The sequence below is a fragment of the Erythrolamprus reginae genome, chromosome 2 (assembly GCF_031021105.1).
Source record: "Erythrolamprus reginae isolate rEryReg1 chromosome 2, rEryReg1.hap1, whole genome shotgun sequence".
NCBI classification, from domain to species: Eukaryota; Metazoa; Chordata; class Lepidosauria; order Squamata; family Dipsadidae; genus Erythrolamprus; species Erythrolamprus reginae.
This window is the reverse complement of record NC_091951.1, coordinates 45,385,043-45,401,880: the sequence shown is the minus strand read 5'-3', so window position 1 is coordinate 45,401,880 and position 16,838 is coordinate 45,385,043. Positions and strand designations below refer to the sequence as shown.

Sequence of the window (16,838 nt, the reverse complement as noted above, 5' to 3'; positions counted from 1 at the left end):
GATGACCTGCAAGGTCCCTTCCACCTTTGTTAATCCATTAAATTGGGGGTGTCCAACATAGCTGGCTGTAGAATTCTGGGAGTTGAAATCCCCAGGTCTTAAAAGCTGCCAAGATTGGACACCACTGAATTAAATCTTACAGCCTAATACAATGTGTGTTGAGGTTTAAAGCTGGGTTTAGATTCCATGTTATAATACAGAGAAAGGTATACCTTTACTACTGTAAACAGGCAACATATTACTGATTATATTTATGTCCTGGCCATTCAACCAAAAGTAGCAAGCAATAGGAATCTTCTTACAGTAAATTCCTACAGCAACCATTGAGATAGTCTTAGTTGTGTCACAAATGGGTTTTATGGCTGAAGATGATACATTTTAGACTTCAAGCCGCTCCTATACTAGTCCACCCCTTTTAACTACTGCAATTGCTTCCTTTTCAGAGCTGTAAATACAAAAAGAGGAACAAACCGTGTAGCAAAAACACATTCAGTTTGTAACAAGGAAGAACAAGGATATCCTTGATTTATATCAAACTTACCAAAAAGATAGAGCGAAAGTTTTAACTCTGATTGTAATTAATTTTACCCTGGTAACCTGGCTGGTAATCTATGCCAGAGTGGCATGGCAGCAGACATAATGCACACAAAAACAGAAACAAGCAGCATTAAGTAGAATTTAATGACTCAGGACCCAAGACAAACACCAACTTTATACAAACGGAGAGCAAGACAAAGGTTTCCTAGGAAAAGGCCCCGGACAGCCTCATTTGGTTACAGCAATTCTGAGGGTAGGTTTAAAAACAGAAGGGAGCCAAATATTTAAATAGGGATAGTGCTGGCAGTGGCTTTTCAACCCAAGGGGACTGCGAGCGATTAAAAATAATAATAATAATAATAGTTAAGAATGACTGAAGATAGCTGAATAGTCGAAGGGGGGGGGCAACCACACAGCTCCGTAGCCTTTGTGAAGGACGAGAGGGGAATAGCAGGGGCCGGCCACCAGCCTCCTTCTCCCTGACAAGATGACACAATGCTGGTGAAGGGACCGAGAGAAAGAGGGAGCTCTGCTTCTCCTCCCACGAGCCGATTCTGCCGCCAAGACGGTGGCTGCTGAGGAAGGGGAGATCCGGGAGAGCAGAGGAACAGGCAGCAAGGGCGTGGAGGCAGGCACCGTGGTATGGCAAAGTGGGAGAAGGCCTCTTAGGGGCAGAGGCCCATGTGCCCGTTCCCCCCTTGGCTTACAGCAGGGCAGGCTGGGATGAACCTAACCGGAGCTCAGAGGGAAGGGGTAGGGTAGGGGGGAAAAGGACAGGAGCTTCGGGGATTGCACTGGGGGCTCATAAAATTTCCCCCCCTGCATGCTGGCACAGAGCAGCTTCGGGCAGGGGACACAAAAGGGGCCTTTCCACCCGGCAGGAGAGGAGGAGGCATGGGGGTGGAGCAGAAAGTGCTTGTGTGCTCAAGAAAAAGGTCACAGCTGCTCCTCCTCCTCCTCCTTCCCACTGCAGGGGTGCGCCAGGGAGCGGTGTGGGGAGGGGAAGCCACGAAACCAAGCCTTCGTTATGTACACTGCCCTCCTCCGGCACACCATGCTTTTTTTAGTCAATTTCCTCCATGTTGCTGTAGGATGGTGCGGGGTGCTCTGCTACCCCTTCTGGTGCCAGGGCGGGAGCAACGTCAGTGGTCAGGCTGGGTCCAAAGGAGGGAGAGCTAATGCCCTGCAAATAGAACAAAGGGTTAGACAGAAACGATAAAACTGCCGAGGATCCACAAAAAAGTTATTTATTTCCCATTCTCTCCTCCCCCCCATTCCCACCACCACCTCACTTCCCACAGAGGGATTCAAACAAAAAAAAAACCATTTTGTTCCATTAAAGTATCCAAAGCCCCAAAGTATAGATTTATGTATCGAGCTAAGATAGGCTTTTATGAAAACAAAATGTGGTAGAAATAGTTATAGTCTCGGAAGATGGGCGATGTCCCAGAACAAGGACCGGACTATGACTGTGAAGTTTGTCTTTGAAATATAGTTTAATTTCAGTTTGTATTACATACAGTATTTCCACACACACACAGGCGCACCCACAGCCTTACTAATAAAGTTTCTTCTGTATAACTCCTGCATAATCACTTATTGATCTAGGGTTGTCTCATCTACTGTGTCCAATTTGGAAAACTCTAAGCCAATGATGGCGAACCTTTTTTTCCTCGGGTGCTGAAAGAGCGTGCACACAAACGATCGTGCATGTGCCAGTGCCCACACTCATAATGCGAAAACAGCTTCCCCGCCCCCCAGAGGCCCTCTGGAGGCCAGAAACAGCCTGTTTTCCAACTTCTGGTGGGCCCAGTAGGCTCGTGTTTACCCTCCCAGGCTCCAAAGGCTTCCCTGGAGCCGGGGGAGGATAAAAACGCCCTCCTCTATCCCCCTGGAGGCTCAAACCCAAAATGCCCTCCCAAAATGCCCTCCCAGAGCCAAAAATCAGCTGCCCGGGACACACCTGCATGCTGGAGCTGAGCCAGGACAACAGCTCGGGTGCCAGCAGATATGCCTCTGCATGCCACCTGTGGCACCTGTGCCATAGGTTCGCCATCACTACTCTAAGTCAAAGTAACTTAATTCTACACCCAAAAACAAAAAAAAACCCAAAGTGAGGCAATCTGTATTATTCAAATTACGGAAGCTCTCATGCTGAAGATGTCCCGAGGGTGCTTTTTTCAAGAGGCAACTGGACTTTCTAAACCAGAAAAAAATTGCCTCTTGGAAAAAAGCATCATTGAGACGACCATGACCTGGATGACTGAGAATCTCCATAGATATTATGCTGAAGATATTCTACTAGAAGAGAAGGGCAAATATTGACAATAAAATCCAACAAGCCACTCTGCTTTACATTTTTTCACCCCCTACATTTAAAAGCATTTTTATAGTTCTTAAATCAATAAAGGCCAAACCAAGCCTGGTTGTTTAAGTTAAAACAAGAGAACCAACTTGGGGTCAACAGTCACATTCCATTATGTGGGCAGGGCAACTACTTGAATTTACAAGGGGAGTGTCCACATATTCTGCTCCCCCTTTTCTTCTCTCTCCAATTTCTCTCCCTCTTATTCATCTAGGGCAGGACTGATGGCTCATTCTTGTTAGGCATTCTGCATCCAAATTCCTCCCCATTTGCTTTCTGAGACATCACCTGCATGTAATTAATAAGGTGTGCAATGCTAGTGATTTGAGATACATAGACACACACACATACTTGGGAGGCCTTGGGGGAGCAAATGCAATCCCTACAGAGGGTAATTTTGCAGTTAAATCCGTAGCATTGCAAAACTTACTAACTCCTTAAGGCAGTTGCAATTTTTAAAAAAAAACCATGGGAAAAAGACTCAATTTTTTTGCTTTCAAATCTAAAGCACTATCCAGCCGCTGGGAATTAGTCTGCTACAGACTAACCCTTTTTGTTTTAAATCAACACTGAATTTCATAGTAGCACAAAATAAATTCTGAGCTGCCACCAAACCCTGGAACACAGTTCTCTCCTAGGGCTGACTCTTATTTCTATAGCTTTTGCTTTGCGGCAGCTTATTCTTTTTTTTCGCCAGCACCAATGCAACTTTAGATACCAAAAATATGCACAGGACCAACGGGACTGGAAGAAATCTGTTACTTTTAGGAAAGTGACTGTGGAATGGAAAAGCAGTTGATAGTGAAAGAAAGAGAATCAACAGTGAGTTTAAAATACCTTGATTTTTATTAAATACAATAAATAAATACAGTATTTTTCCTCTGCACAATGCTAACTTTTCGTTCATCAAGCCAGTAGTTTAGGGGGCTTCCCTTCTCCAAAATCGAAAGGCTCCCACCAGATCTATGTACTGGCCAGAGTTAGTGTCTGTTCATTCCTTGGGACACAGCGAGAATAACCGGCCACCAGGAACAGTTAACCTGAAATCTTTCCTCTTTTCCCAAAGAATCTGAAAAGGTTCTCTGAAACTACTACTAGGAAGAATCTATAAATATGTTAAGAATTAGATTGCATATGAATAATAATATTAATATTTATTTATTTATTTGAACTTATATGCCGCCCAACTCCCAAAGGACTCTGGGCGGTTATTAAAAATAATGAAATGGTAAACAAAGAATTTTACTCATTCCACGTTTATGAGCTCTCAACTCTGACTCCTGGCTAAAGCCGAGGCCCTAGATTCACCGGTTCTCAAACTTGGCAACTTTTAAGACTTGTGGATTTCAACTCCCAGAATTCTGGGAATTAAATTCCACAAGTCTTAAAGTTGCCAAGTTTGAAGACCTCTGTCCTAGATCAAGCTATTTGAGCCGGTAGTCTGAAGGCACAAGAGACGTTTTATATCCCAGACTGCACGGCCAGATTAAAATACTACAGGGTCAATCAACAGTAATGCCCTACTTTTATTTCTACTTTATGCATGTACAGAAATAAGCACGCAAGCATCCACAAAAATATGTACAGAAGCAAAATGCAAGATAAGGAAGGAGGAATAAAACAGTGTTCTTTTACACTCATATCTAAATACAGTTGCATAGCTAGATCAGTATCTAATATGCTTTTTTAAAAAAGCAGGGGAGGCTGAACTCTCTGGTTACATCAAGGTAAAGAAATGTAACCCACCAATGTTAAGAAAAGTCAGACAATACATTCTCCCTCCCCCAATAAAGGAAAAGATGGTCATTAAAAATCTTTGACTTCCTTCAAACAAGGGGCCAATGATAAATTGAGGAAATTATCAGTCTTGCAATAACTCTCTCAGGGGATGTTGGTGTCAGCCAAATTAGGGGAATTCTATCAAGACAGATGGCAGTCAGGTCAATCTTACAACCACATCATTATGGACGAAATATCTGTGGATCTGCAGATTCTGTTGAGCTACAGTCATTTGCTAGCCCTTGATTCCTATGAGGTCGTTTTCAAGAGCTATTTAGGAAAGATTTATTCCAGAGAAATGCCACCTATCTAGATGCTGAGATGAGAACTTCCTGTGACTGTAAATCCACGTAACCAATCAATTGGAGACAAAGGGCACTGGGCTTGGCGCCTTCCACACCGGACTGACATTAGGGCTTCATTTTGTGCTACTTGGCATCCTAGCCGCTTTGCTACAAAGATGCGCTAGAGGACAACACTGCGGTCAGCTGGCTGCCATCCTCCAGGCGCCTTGCTACTGCCGCTACCTCCAGCGGGTCTGATAGATGAGCGGGTAGAAGACATTGAGGAAGAGTGCCACAATGGCCGCCATGGTGCCCAGGACAAAGTATCGGACATGGCCTTCATCAGGACACTCTGAGCTGAGTTTTCTGGTCCTTTGGCCGCAAGACCTCCAAGGGCTCCTCATCAGCCTTCTGGCAGCATCCTCTTCGGCCCCCAGTTCCTGCCAGAGCAGAGAAGCCTGCGATGTGGAAACCTGCGTCAGCACTTGAGGAGAACATAATGGCAAACCCCTCAATCACCCACGCTTCGCCCTGCTTCTTTTATCTAATCTATACAGCTGCCCATCTCGCTTTGCACATGCCTATCCCGGAGAGCCTGCCTTTCACGCTGCCAGTTTTCTGAAACAGCCTATGGATTTCCTCTGTGTGATTACAATTCTAGCAAGTAGGCCATGCTGGGAGTACAAGGACCTCCTTGGGACAGAGTGAATAGCACAAGCCACAGGAAGGTGGAGGAAAAACCTATCAGAGTCAGGCATCCATGCTGGCTGGCTTGGTGGAAATCTTCCCAAGTCTGCCGGCTTATTCCATTCAATAAACACACAGGCACCAAGTAATCACTGTTCATGCTTTCTTCTACGGACAAAGGACATTCAGTTGGCCAACCAGTCACACTGAGTGAGAACAGCCAGTCACAGACAAGCTCTTGCTGGTGAGAACACGAGGACCTGAAGATAAACGAGTAACCCCCAAGTGTGTGCGGGTGAGAATTTTTTAAAGGATGAGAAGCCTAATCAACAGTCCAACTCTGGTAAGTGAAAAATCATAAAGACCAGGCTGAGATGATAAGTAACTATAGCAATCTCATTTTCTCTTTAATTGAAACAGATGCACAGGAGAAGTTAGTCACAGGAGGGTAACCAGTCATTGACCGTATTTTCATGTGCAGGACGATCCGCTCAGGGCAGTCAGCCAATCACATCGATTTTCTACTCATATTTAAAGCCAAAGCATCCCTACCATCTTTCCTCATTTAGTCCCCTGGGTTCTGTGGACGGGCGCTGCTTCTTCCCGAGTTCTCAAGTTTTAAAGCTTGTTCTGGGAAGGAAATGCTGGAACTGGTGTAAGGGCCGGCTGCGACTGACCACAGATATAGGGTTTCTAGAAGACTAAGCAGACGCCAAGCTCAAAATACTACAGCAAACTGTAGGAGGTTCGGAAAGGGCCAGGCTAATGCAGGCTGTCTTTCATACCCTGCAATGAAGGCCAGCTTAACCTTCCACCTTGGAAGCCATCCCAGGCTGGATGCCACTAGACACGAGGGCAGCAGAACCCCAGGGCAACATTTGAGAGAAGCCCAGTCCCTCCATGTTAGGAGATGGGAATAAGGGGGAAAGAGAAAGGAGAGGAATCTACCCTGTTTCCCCCAAAATAAGACATTCCCCTGATAATAAGCCCAATCGGGCTTTTGAGTGCATGGCAATAAGGCCAAGCCCTTATTTCTGGGTTCAGACAAATATAAGTCAGGGTCTTATTTTGGGGGAAACACAGTAACTGAAGAACTGTGTAAGAAATTTATTTGTTTATATTCTGCCTTTATTATTATTATAAATAACTCAAGGTGATAAAGGTACAGTACAGTGGTACCTCATCTTACGAACGCCTCTTCTAACGAACTTTTCAAGATACGAACCCGGTGTTTAAGATTTTTTTGCCTCTTCTTCCGAACTATTTTCACCTTACGAACCCAAGCCACTGCTGCTGGGATGAAGGGGTTTCTTCCCCCCCCCCTTTTTTGAAGAAAGAAAAGGGAGGGGCGGCTTGGAGGGGGAAAAGACTCCATTTAAATAACTAGGAGAACAGCGTGTTTGCAGGCACTGAAAGGGTGTCTTTTGAAGAAAGAAAAGGGAGGGGCGCCCCCCTTGCCTTTCTTCCTTCCCACTCACCCTTTAGCCTAGCCTTGCTTCTTCCACCCGCCCCCTTTAGCTGCTCCTCCCTGCCCTCTGTTCGCCTCCCTTCTAAAGTTTGGGATTTTCCTGAAGGATTTGCAGGCATCATTTGCTTTTACATTGATTCCTATGGGAAACATTGTTTCATCTTACGAACTTTTCACCTTACGAACCTCCTCCTGGAACCAATTAAGTTCGTATCATGAGGTACCACTGTATTCCTCTTCTATTTTCCCCACAACAACCCTGTGAGGTAAATTGAGCTGGAAGAGACTGTCTGGCTCAGTCACCAAGCCTGTTTTCATCCCTCAGACTATGCTGGCTGCTTGAATTCTGTTGCACTGCACGGTCCCCCAAAATTTACTATTATCTCTTGAAGTACTTTCCCACAAAGAAAATATCTTTTACCACAATCGCCCTAAACTAAACTCTCCAATTCTGAGTCGGTGTATCCCTTCTGGCTTCTGAGAAGAAAGCATCTCTTCACTCACCCGACCCCATTCCAACAGACACACCCTTGCTCATTTTTGCAGCATTTTTCCTGCCATCTTATACACTTGTTTTTCTCCAGGGTTTCACTGGGATATACCAGAGGACAAAGAGCACCCGCAGCACTTCACTCTCGTGACCACAGCTGCGGGTATCTCCTCAATCGCCAACAATGAGAAAAAAAAATGATTAGTTCAGTCTAGTCTTCCCAAGGTGGACTGACAGAAGTCCTCACCTGACTGGCTGCTGCTTCTGCAGAGGGGGCCAAGTCCGCCCGAGGGTCTGAGGGATGAGGGGGTCCTCGAGGGGGTCTATCTACAGGAGAATTCCGTCGGCGGTAGAAGAGCACGTAAGCGTATCGGGTCACGACTTGGCTTTCATCCACTGTAGTCACGGTGCTGTCATCAAAGAGCCGCCAACCTGAATGAAAGGAGGCGAGGGATAAGCATGGAGTCTTTCAACGCACAAGGCCGCCTCGTGAAAAGGCCTACTACTTCTGTTCCTGCCATCCATCGCACATCTTCAAAAATTATACCTCTCTTTTAGCCTGTAGACTCAAATTTAATCTGCGCCTTAAAAAGTATTTTGATACCGTAGTTCTGTCTTGACATCAGAACCGCATTCACGAGTGCTGCTTTCGAGTCTTTGGTGAGGGGCGGCATACAAATCTAATAAATTATTATTATTATTATTATTATTATTATTATTATTATTATTATGTCAGCGGTGGCATACTGGAGGAAGGCGTGTTGATCAGCAACACTGTTAAAAGGAGATGCTATTCTCACCGATCCTTCTCTTAAAATGTATTCAGTGCAGGAAGAAATATTTAATGATGCTAAATTCTACTCTCTTTTCTGACTGTGATAAATAAACTAAGCATCAGGAGGACAACGTTGCTAATAGGAAAAAAAAAAGGAGAGAGATAGTAGCAACTCAGGGAATGACAATTATAACCTTTCAACTATTCCTCCTTTGATCCACTTTGCCAGCTTCTCCGCTGACCAGAAGATGCTAGAACTCTCTCCTGTTTCTCTAAGAGCAAGGAGGCTAAGTAACCAGATACCAGACTCTGAGCAAATTATACATGAAACAACAATAGTCCTGCTTAGACCTTTTCCATCACATAATCCTCTTTTTGGGGGGAGGGCAGAGGTGGGGGAGAGAAACATCAGTATCAATATCCTACTAAGCACGTGCAATAATTAATCAGCTTTCTACCCTCCAGCTTCCTAATCCCCAAATGTGGAAGGAACTTTTATTGCATGTGACCTGCAGGGGCAGAGGAATTAAAAGCAGCCATTCTGAACTACTGTCCAATTCCTTATTACTTTGGAGCTGGGCTGTTCTTGGATACTTCAAGTTGATCCATCACTGTGCCAAACTTGTTCCAATAAGGACAGAGGGCCGTTTCTTTCTCCTTTAAAGGTGAACAAAGCAGTCAAAACAACACCAGAACGCGGTGTTTCTTTTTTATAATGGTGAAAGGTATCTTTGAATGGACTAAATACCGCAAGTAAGCATTCTTCTCATTTCTGGCCTTGCCTAATTCTGAATAATGAGATATTGGCAGAATCCACTGCATTTGTGACAAGTTATCCATTGTTTTTTATACTCTCTTTGTTCTCTGCCAAGGAATTTTTTTGTTAAGTGAGAACACTCCCAAAGGTTCACAGAGGAAAATTCAATATCCCTCCTCTGGAAAACAGCTATGGGTTGGCAATGGATGCCAGAGAACTTCTTCAACTGGAACTGAGGTCATTCTAAATTAATCTCTAAGGTTGCCTGATCTTAACCTTTCTGTTTGCCTGACAATATGACAACAGAATAGAATTAACAAATATGCCTGGGACTGATTCTTTGGGCAGGCTGAGAGCACCTAATAGTGCCTCAGAGATTAATAGAATAGAATAGAATTTTATTGGCCAAGTGTGATTGGACACACGAGGAATATGTCTTGGTGCATATGCTCTCAGCATACATAAAAGAAAAAGATACATTTGTCAAGAATCATGTGGTACAATACTTAAGCAATGAAGAAACATTCAATATTAATAAAAATCTTAGGATACAAGCAACAAGTTTCAGTCATACAGTCCTAAGTGGGAGGAAAAGGATGATAGGAATGATGAGAAAAACTAGTAGAATAGTAGTGCAGATTTAGTAAAAAAATTACAATCCCAATTACACCACTGACATGTGGTACAACCCTATCTTGTTGAATTCTGCAGATAGGTCCATTAGATTAGGAGGAATGACTGAATTAAAATTTAGACCTGCCCTGTGCCATCTGTGGGGAGTGAGATCTGCTGGGACTTGCATCTATTGTACACAATTCTTGTCGAACAACAACAACAAAAAGATCTGGGAATAGAAAAGGAGGAATTCTCCCTCCTTTAACTGGATGTGTAATCTTAAAAATCATATGAGGTTGATCCTAGGTTTCCACGAAACCTCTAGGAGGAAACGAAAAATCCCTCCTCTAGATGGCTCACCAGTTGAAGATGAGTGGAGCTAAAGCCTTCCCCTACTCACCTACGTCACTGCGTTGGCTGTTCTTGTCACTAGGCAGGCGGGCATAGGCTGTGTAGTGCCCACCAATCATGCCCCCGTAGTGATTGATTACTGCATACAGATCATACATGGGCAACTGCTGCTCATCTTTCTGGCCAATGCAGAACTTGCTCAGGTCCAAGCTCCTAAGGATAGAATGGAGCAAGTTAGACAATTGCATACTTCGCACCTAATTCCATTCCTATCTCCCCCCCTTTGCTTTATGAAAACCTCCCCATTTAATTTCCAGAGATGGAAAAATCAAGTGGCTGGTGATGAAGGGAAAACTAACTCAGCTCATTTGTTTCGAAGTGAGGAGATGAATTCAAAACAGTAGAGAAACTGCTGTTACAAATACATGTATGCATCCTTCAAAATGGTGTTGTAACAGCACCCAACTTCCAATAACAGAAACATCAAAAGTCCAGAACGAAGGGGGAAGAGTTCACCGAAAGATTGACCATCTCTTTATGTGTTAGATTAACTGGTGCTGAATTTATGACAAAGCCCATGTAGTGTAACCTATCCTTTGGTACTCAGAATGGTCCTATCTAAAGAACTGCTTGGGTCTCCACGATGCTAAAGAGATGAATAAAGCGACACACCTTGCCATAACCTCACCTGACTGGGAAATCCACCATGTCGTTGATCTTGTCTCTCCAAATAAAGCTGCGGAAGGAAAAGCGCTTGAGCTGTATGATAAGGATGTTGGGCAGACGCCACAGCATCAGCTGCTTGGATGCCTCACGGTGCTGCTTACACTTAGGGCAGTACCTACAGAAAACGGAGCAGGTAGAAAGAAAAAGAAGGTTCCTCAGTATTCCCTGCTGTTATTGTCAAGCTAAAGAGTTCTGGTATTCTTACTGAAGGAAACCAGTGCAATGGCCCTAGGAATAGGCACCTCAAGAAAAAAATGCCTAGCACTAGAGAGCTTTCTAAAAAAAAATTCTTTGTTTCTTGGTTCTGTTTGTAATGCTTACTATTGGTTTCTGATAACTGTTTTGTTCTTAACTGTTATAGAAACATAGAAGACTGACGGCAGAAAAAGACCTCAAGGTCCATCTAGTCTGCCCTTAAACTGTTTCCTGTATTTTATCTTACAATGGATACATGTTTATCCCAGGCATGTTTAAATTCAGTTACTGTGGATTTACCAACCACGTCTGCTAGAAGTTTGTTCCAAGGATCTACTACTCTTTCAGTGAAATAATATTTTTTCACGTTGCTTTTGATCTTTCCCCCAACTAACTTCAGATTGTGTCCCCTTGTTCTTGTGTTCACTTTCCTATTAAAAACACTTCCCTCCTGAACCTTATTTAACCCTTTGACATATTTAAATGTGTCGATCATGTCCCCCCTTTAAATATGTTAAAGGGTTATAAATAAGGTTATATTTTATTTATTTATTTTTTAAAGTTAGTCAAGCATCTATGAGAAAACTATTATGAGTATGAACATAACATATAAACAGGTAAAGTATATGCATTCTTAGTATGAATAATAGGAAACAGTAGGACAAGGACGGTAGGCACGCTGGTGAGCTTATGCATGTCCCCTTACAGACCTCTTAGGATTATAAATGTAATAAATGTTATAAATGTAAGAATGTGCTATATTGATAGTGAATTCTATATTTTAGAATTTTATATATTTTTATATATATTTTTATATGTCTTCTGGCGGGCCCCAGGGGAAGAGCCTTCTCTGTGGCGGCCCCGGCCCTCTGGAATCAACTCCTCCCGGAGATTAGAACTGCTCCCACCCTGCTCGTCTTCCGTAAACTACTTAAGACCCATCTATACCGCCAGGCATGGGGGATTTGAGACACCTTTCCCCCAAGCTTATTATAATTTATGTTTGGTATGTATGTGCTGTTTGGTTTTTAATTGATAGGGTTTTTTAGTTTTTTCTTAATATTAGATTTGTGCCTGTACAATATTGTTTTATCGCTTGTTGTGAGCCGCCCCGAGTCTTCGGAGAGGGGCGGCATACAAATCTAATAAATTATTATTATTAATTATTATTATTATATCGCAAATATCTTAAGTGATGGTCAAGCAAATGCTAGTACTGCAAAGAGTGCTGGGAGTGAGTATCCTGCAGTCAAATAGGTTGTCTCTTTTGTGCAGCCCAAGGGGTTTAGAAGATGCTTAAGGTTCATCCATTTCATCCCTTAAAATTCAGAACCCAGACCAAAACAGGTCCTGCAATGCAGTCCTTGACACGTCACACTAAGCCTGACGCCTCTCTCAAGCTGGCAGAAGTTGTGCTCTCCCTGTTGCTAAAGCTAATAATAAAATTTCTGAACTCAAAGATGATCACAACAGGCACAATTAAGTATAAGAAGCTAATTTAGTAACCAATGACAAAAACTTAACTTAATTGAAAAAAAACCCCATCCATGTCCCATCATTTAGTGAAGAACATGATGCGCCTAGGTAATTTATCCTTGACAGCTGGGTAGGTCTGAGTGACAATCCCAATAATTACACTATTTAGCAGAGCTTCCCATCTTGTTAATGCTCTCCTGCAATGCCTGGGGGAGACAGATCATAAGCTTGTCAATCCTTTTGGCAAATTGGGTTTGCATCAAGCATAGAAACATAAGAAAGCTAGGCTGGGTATGGAAAGCACAGTGTCTGGTGGCTCTCCTAGATTATTTGCCAGTTAGTGCTGTGGAAAGATGCTAGCTTCACTTCATGGTCTGGGGAATGCCATAGGTTCCCTTTGGTCCTCTATGTTCCTTAATGTCAACATAAATTTCTGGGGAATGTCGTCTGAAGGCTTGGGCTAAGGTGTCCTCAGTATGCAGATGACAGATGGCTCATTAATACTTCAGAACCCTGAAAAATGACTCCTGAGAATATTTTGGCCTGGATGAAGAAAAGCAGAAATTTAATTGTGGCGGCTGAAGGAGAAAAGACCCTCTAGGTGGAGTAAATAGACATTCCAGCTTGGAGTCAGTTCAGGGGAGGAAACATCTGAGGTCCAACCCTTAGATCTGTATTTGCTTGTTTTCAAGGGAAGGTGAGCAGTCTGATGACATTCTTGTAATATAGGCAATCAGCAATAAAGTAAAGTATCTACTTGGTCCTGTTCATGGATTAATTCTCGCTGTTTGCACCTGACGTTAATGCAGACTAAATTGTAATGCAGAAGGAATCTCTGAAACTGAATGGAAGCTTTCTACTGGTTTTGGATGGGTCTCTCCACCAGGCAACGCCTCCTCCCGCCTCCCCATCTTTGGTCTGCAGCAAGCTGCCTGTCCAAGTACAGATGGTGGCAATAGCTTTGAGCGTCTCTCATGACAGACTTTCTTTCAATCAACTCAAAGTGCTGAACTTTTAAAAGCATTATACATGTGGAAACAAATGGACACCCTGCTTCCACAAACAAAGTTTGGCAAGACCTTCTGACCTCCCAGAGTGTCTCTGAGAGTACAGGACGGAGCTTATTTTAAGGGGTGGCTTCCTTCCCAATAGAGAGCTAAGTATAGATCTTATTTATTTCAATCATGAGTTTGAATATCTTTTGTCCAATTTGCTCTTGAGCTGGTTAGACTTAATACTATCTTTTGTGATTAAGCAGATTTTACTGCATTAAGCTATTCTTCCATTGTCAGGGTTTTGTAAAACATAAATATAGTATTAATGTGCCAAGTTTTATATCACCTACCGTAGTTCTTTATCATGTATAAACTGTCTACGGCCCTATGGGAATTTTAAAAAATTATAGAAATATGTTTATAATTTCAAAGTGTTTTGACATCTTTTATAAAGCCTGTCAAACACTTTGAAATACAACAAAAACAATTTGTCCAAATGTCTAATTTATTAAATGAATCTGGTGACCTATAAATACTGTGAAATAAACAAAGTATATCTTGCCTCTCTCTTTATGCAACACTCGAGAAGAATTATAGCAATTACAAATGCAAATTGGAAAACAAAATTAAAAAGTACTCAAAAGTCAAGGCAAAATTAGAACTAATTTTAACATCCAAACAATTCAGCTAATAACCAAATGCTTGACATAAGATATTAGTTTTTGCCATTTTCCTAAAGAATGCTGCTTGCACAGAGGGGGCCTGGGACACCAAGTGGAAAGTGCACCCCACAGACTGGTGGATGTGTAAAAAAGCTATATTTTGTTTTCTATTCAAACACATAAACTGATTCAGAGGATTTTAAATAATATACTATTTAAGGGTCTTTCTTTTGGGATTAATAGACAGTCAGGAAAGTCATGAAACTTTATTTTTGAATGTGATAACTGCACAGTAAGATTATTTGTAGGCCCAAAGATGGAAAGACTTGATATAGAATGGGGCTGGATTAGGAGACCTCCAAGGTCCCTTCCAACTCTTGTTATTCCATTATGCCCAAGGTGACTGTAGCGATCACTAAGTCTAATCGGTATAGGAACTGTTACATCGGTGTTACTAGTAAACTGGGAAACGCATGCTACTCATCAGAGCCATCATACATTGATCCAGGGAGCTGAGAATCAAGAAGGACTTTCAAAGGGCAAACCTGTTCTTTTTGAGAGGAAAACCCCATCTAAAACAAGCTTCACTTCGATCCTAAATCCCACTTTGTCATCTAAGAAACGTTCCGGGATGCAGAGTGCTTCCTTGGAATTAGATGTTAAATCAAGGTTAATTAAAACTGGGACAAACCACAGCACAGGGGGACAGGATACAATCTTAAAGACCAGAATTTAGATTTATTTATTTTGCTACCAATCAATTTCGGAAGTACAGTTTTGAAGCCTAAACCGTAATCCCTGTTGTGGTTAGCTCTGGCCCTGCTCCTGCCCCAAGGATTGTGGATGTGGGGGAGACATCCACATGCTGCAGGCCTGTGGATGCCCCCCGGTGGAATCTGCTGATGAAGGCTCCTCTGACCAAGAAGACATGAGTGACAGGGAGGAGGAGAGTGGGGCAGACAGCTCAGAAAGAGATCAATTATCTAGCTCCTCCTTGGATTCGGAACAAGAGTTAATGATACAGCCACGCATGCGGAGAGCGATGCATAGGCAACAACAACTGAGAGATTATTATCAAAGAAAATGAGGCCACCTGTGGTTGGGTGGGGCTGTGGTAATTAGTGAGGCTGCTATAAATAGCAGCCTGTGGGTTTGGCCATTGTGGAGGATTATCTGATCATTGTGTTTCATGACTGCTTTGCTGACTTAGACCTTTGTGTGCTGATTTTTCTCCACTTTGAAACTAACCCAGAGCAAAGCGTGTTTCACTTTGTGAAAGAAGGACTGTGAATTGCTTCACAGCTGCAAGCTAAGTATCTCAGAACTGATAAGGGACTTGTACAAATTACCAGTTTGTTTGGAGACGAGTGCCCTTTGCTATACAAAAAGAGGGCTTTGTTTATTTGCATTTTCGGTATAAAGAACATTGTTTTGAATTTTCAAACGTGTGTGTGTCTGTAATTGTATCTGTGCCTTTTTGGGAGGATTCTACCAGAGAGCTTGACAGAACAATCCCTCAAATCTCTTCCTTACCAGGCCTCCTCAGGGGCTAACACCTCTGGCTTGGTGAAGAGATTGAGACACTGTTCCAGCGTGAAGTGTCCTGCCCTGGCTGCTTCACTGGCAGAGCCTGGATCCTCGACACATTCCAGCTCCTTAGACTCGACCAATACAAACTCCTTCATCCTTTCATTATTTTTCCACACCAGGGCCAGAGAACAGTCATCGGTCAGGTCCAGGGGGGCATCTCCTACAAAGCAGAAAAGATTAGAGGTGCTGTTGCTCATTCCTCCATGCGCCTAAGAGGGAGTTCCTGGTTTTTTTGCTCACACAAATCAGAGAAAGGCACATTTTGGTTATATTTTTAACACGACTTGCAAGCCTTAATATGCTGATAGGGAAGATGCTGGCTCTCCAGGCTAGTGGATGGGATAGGTATTGTGCCACTAAGGGGAGAGCAAAACAGTTATCTAAAATCCATTGTCTATTTCTGCAACTTTGGAACAACAACAAAAAAAAACCCTTGCAGGCTGAAGAGAAGGGGGAGTAAGGAGAAAGTTGGAAATTCTGACTCTCAGCATTGTGCTTTCCTGCCTAAGACTTGTGCTGTTTTGAGATGTATATACAGTAATACCTCATGATACGAACTTAATTGGTGCAAGGAGGAGGTTCGTAAGACGAAAGGTTCGTAAGACGAAACATTGTTTCCCATAGGAAACAATGTAAAGTCAATTAATCCGTGCAACCAAAAACCCCCCCGCAAAAAAAACGGCTTTCGACGACTGCTGGGAAGCTGCGCGGCTGTTTTAAAAGGTGACAGCCGGCCTGGGGGGCTTCCCAGCACCCCCCGAACCCGGGTTCCGGGTTCGGGAGGGTGCTGGGAAGCCCCCCAGGCCGGCTGCGACCTTTTAAAACAGCCGCGCCGCTTCCCAGCTGTCTCCGAACGCCGAACGCGGAAGTTCGGCTTTGCCGTTCGGCTTCAGGAGACAGATGGGAAGCGGCGCGGCTCTTTTAAAAGGTCGCAGCCGGCCTGGGAGGCTTCCCAGCACCCCCCGAACCCCAAACCCGGGTTCGGGGGGATGATGGCAAGCCCCCCAGGCCGGCTGCGACCTTTTAAAACAGCCGCGCCGCTTCCCAGCTGTCTCCTGAAGCCGAACGGCAAAGCCGAACTTCCGC

The 16,838-nt window shown here is 43.4% G+C and overlaps 1 protein-coding gene across 5 annotated transcripts in view; it reads right to left on the bottom strand.

The window, feature by feature from the left end:
- Positions 1-662: 662 nt before the first annotated feature.
- The window catches only part of USP19 (ubiquitin specific peptidase 19), a 54,590-nt gene continuing 38,414 nt past the window's right edge, over positions 663-16,838 (bottom strand). For 3 of the 5 annotated variants that reach the window (XM_070738064.1, XM_070738063.1, XM_070738065.1), the window contains exons 22-26: positions 15,696-15,912; positions 10,797-10,949; positions 10,158-10,321; positions 7,858-8,042; positions 663-1,720 (exon numbers count right to left, since the gene is read on the bottom strand). In XM_070738064.1, the coding sequence (XP_070594165.1) occupies positions 1,601-1,720; positions 7,858-8,042; positions 10,158-10,321; positions 10,797-10,949; positions 15,696-15,912 (839 nt within the window). In that variant the 3' untranslated portion in view covers positions 663-1,600. Of the gene's footprint in view, positions 1,721-3,725; positions 5,424-7,857; positions 8,043-10,157; positions 10,322-10,796; positions 10,950-15,695; positions 15,913-16,838 lie in introns of those variants that run through there. The other 2 variants (XM_070738061.1, XM_070738062.1) reach the window with 1 other exon arrangement.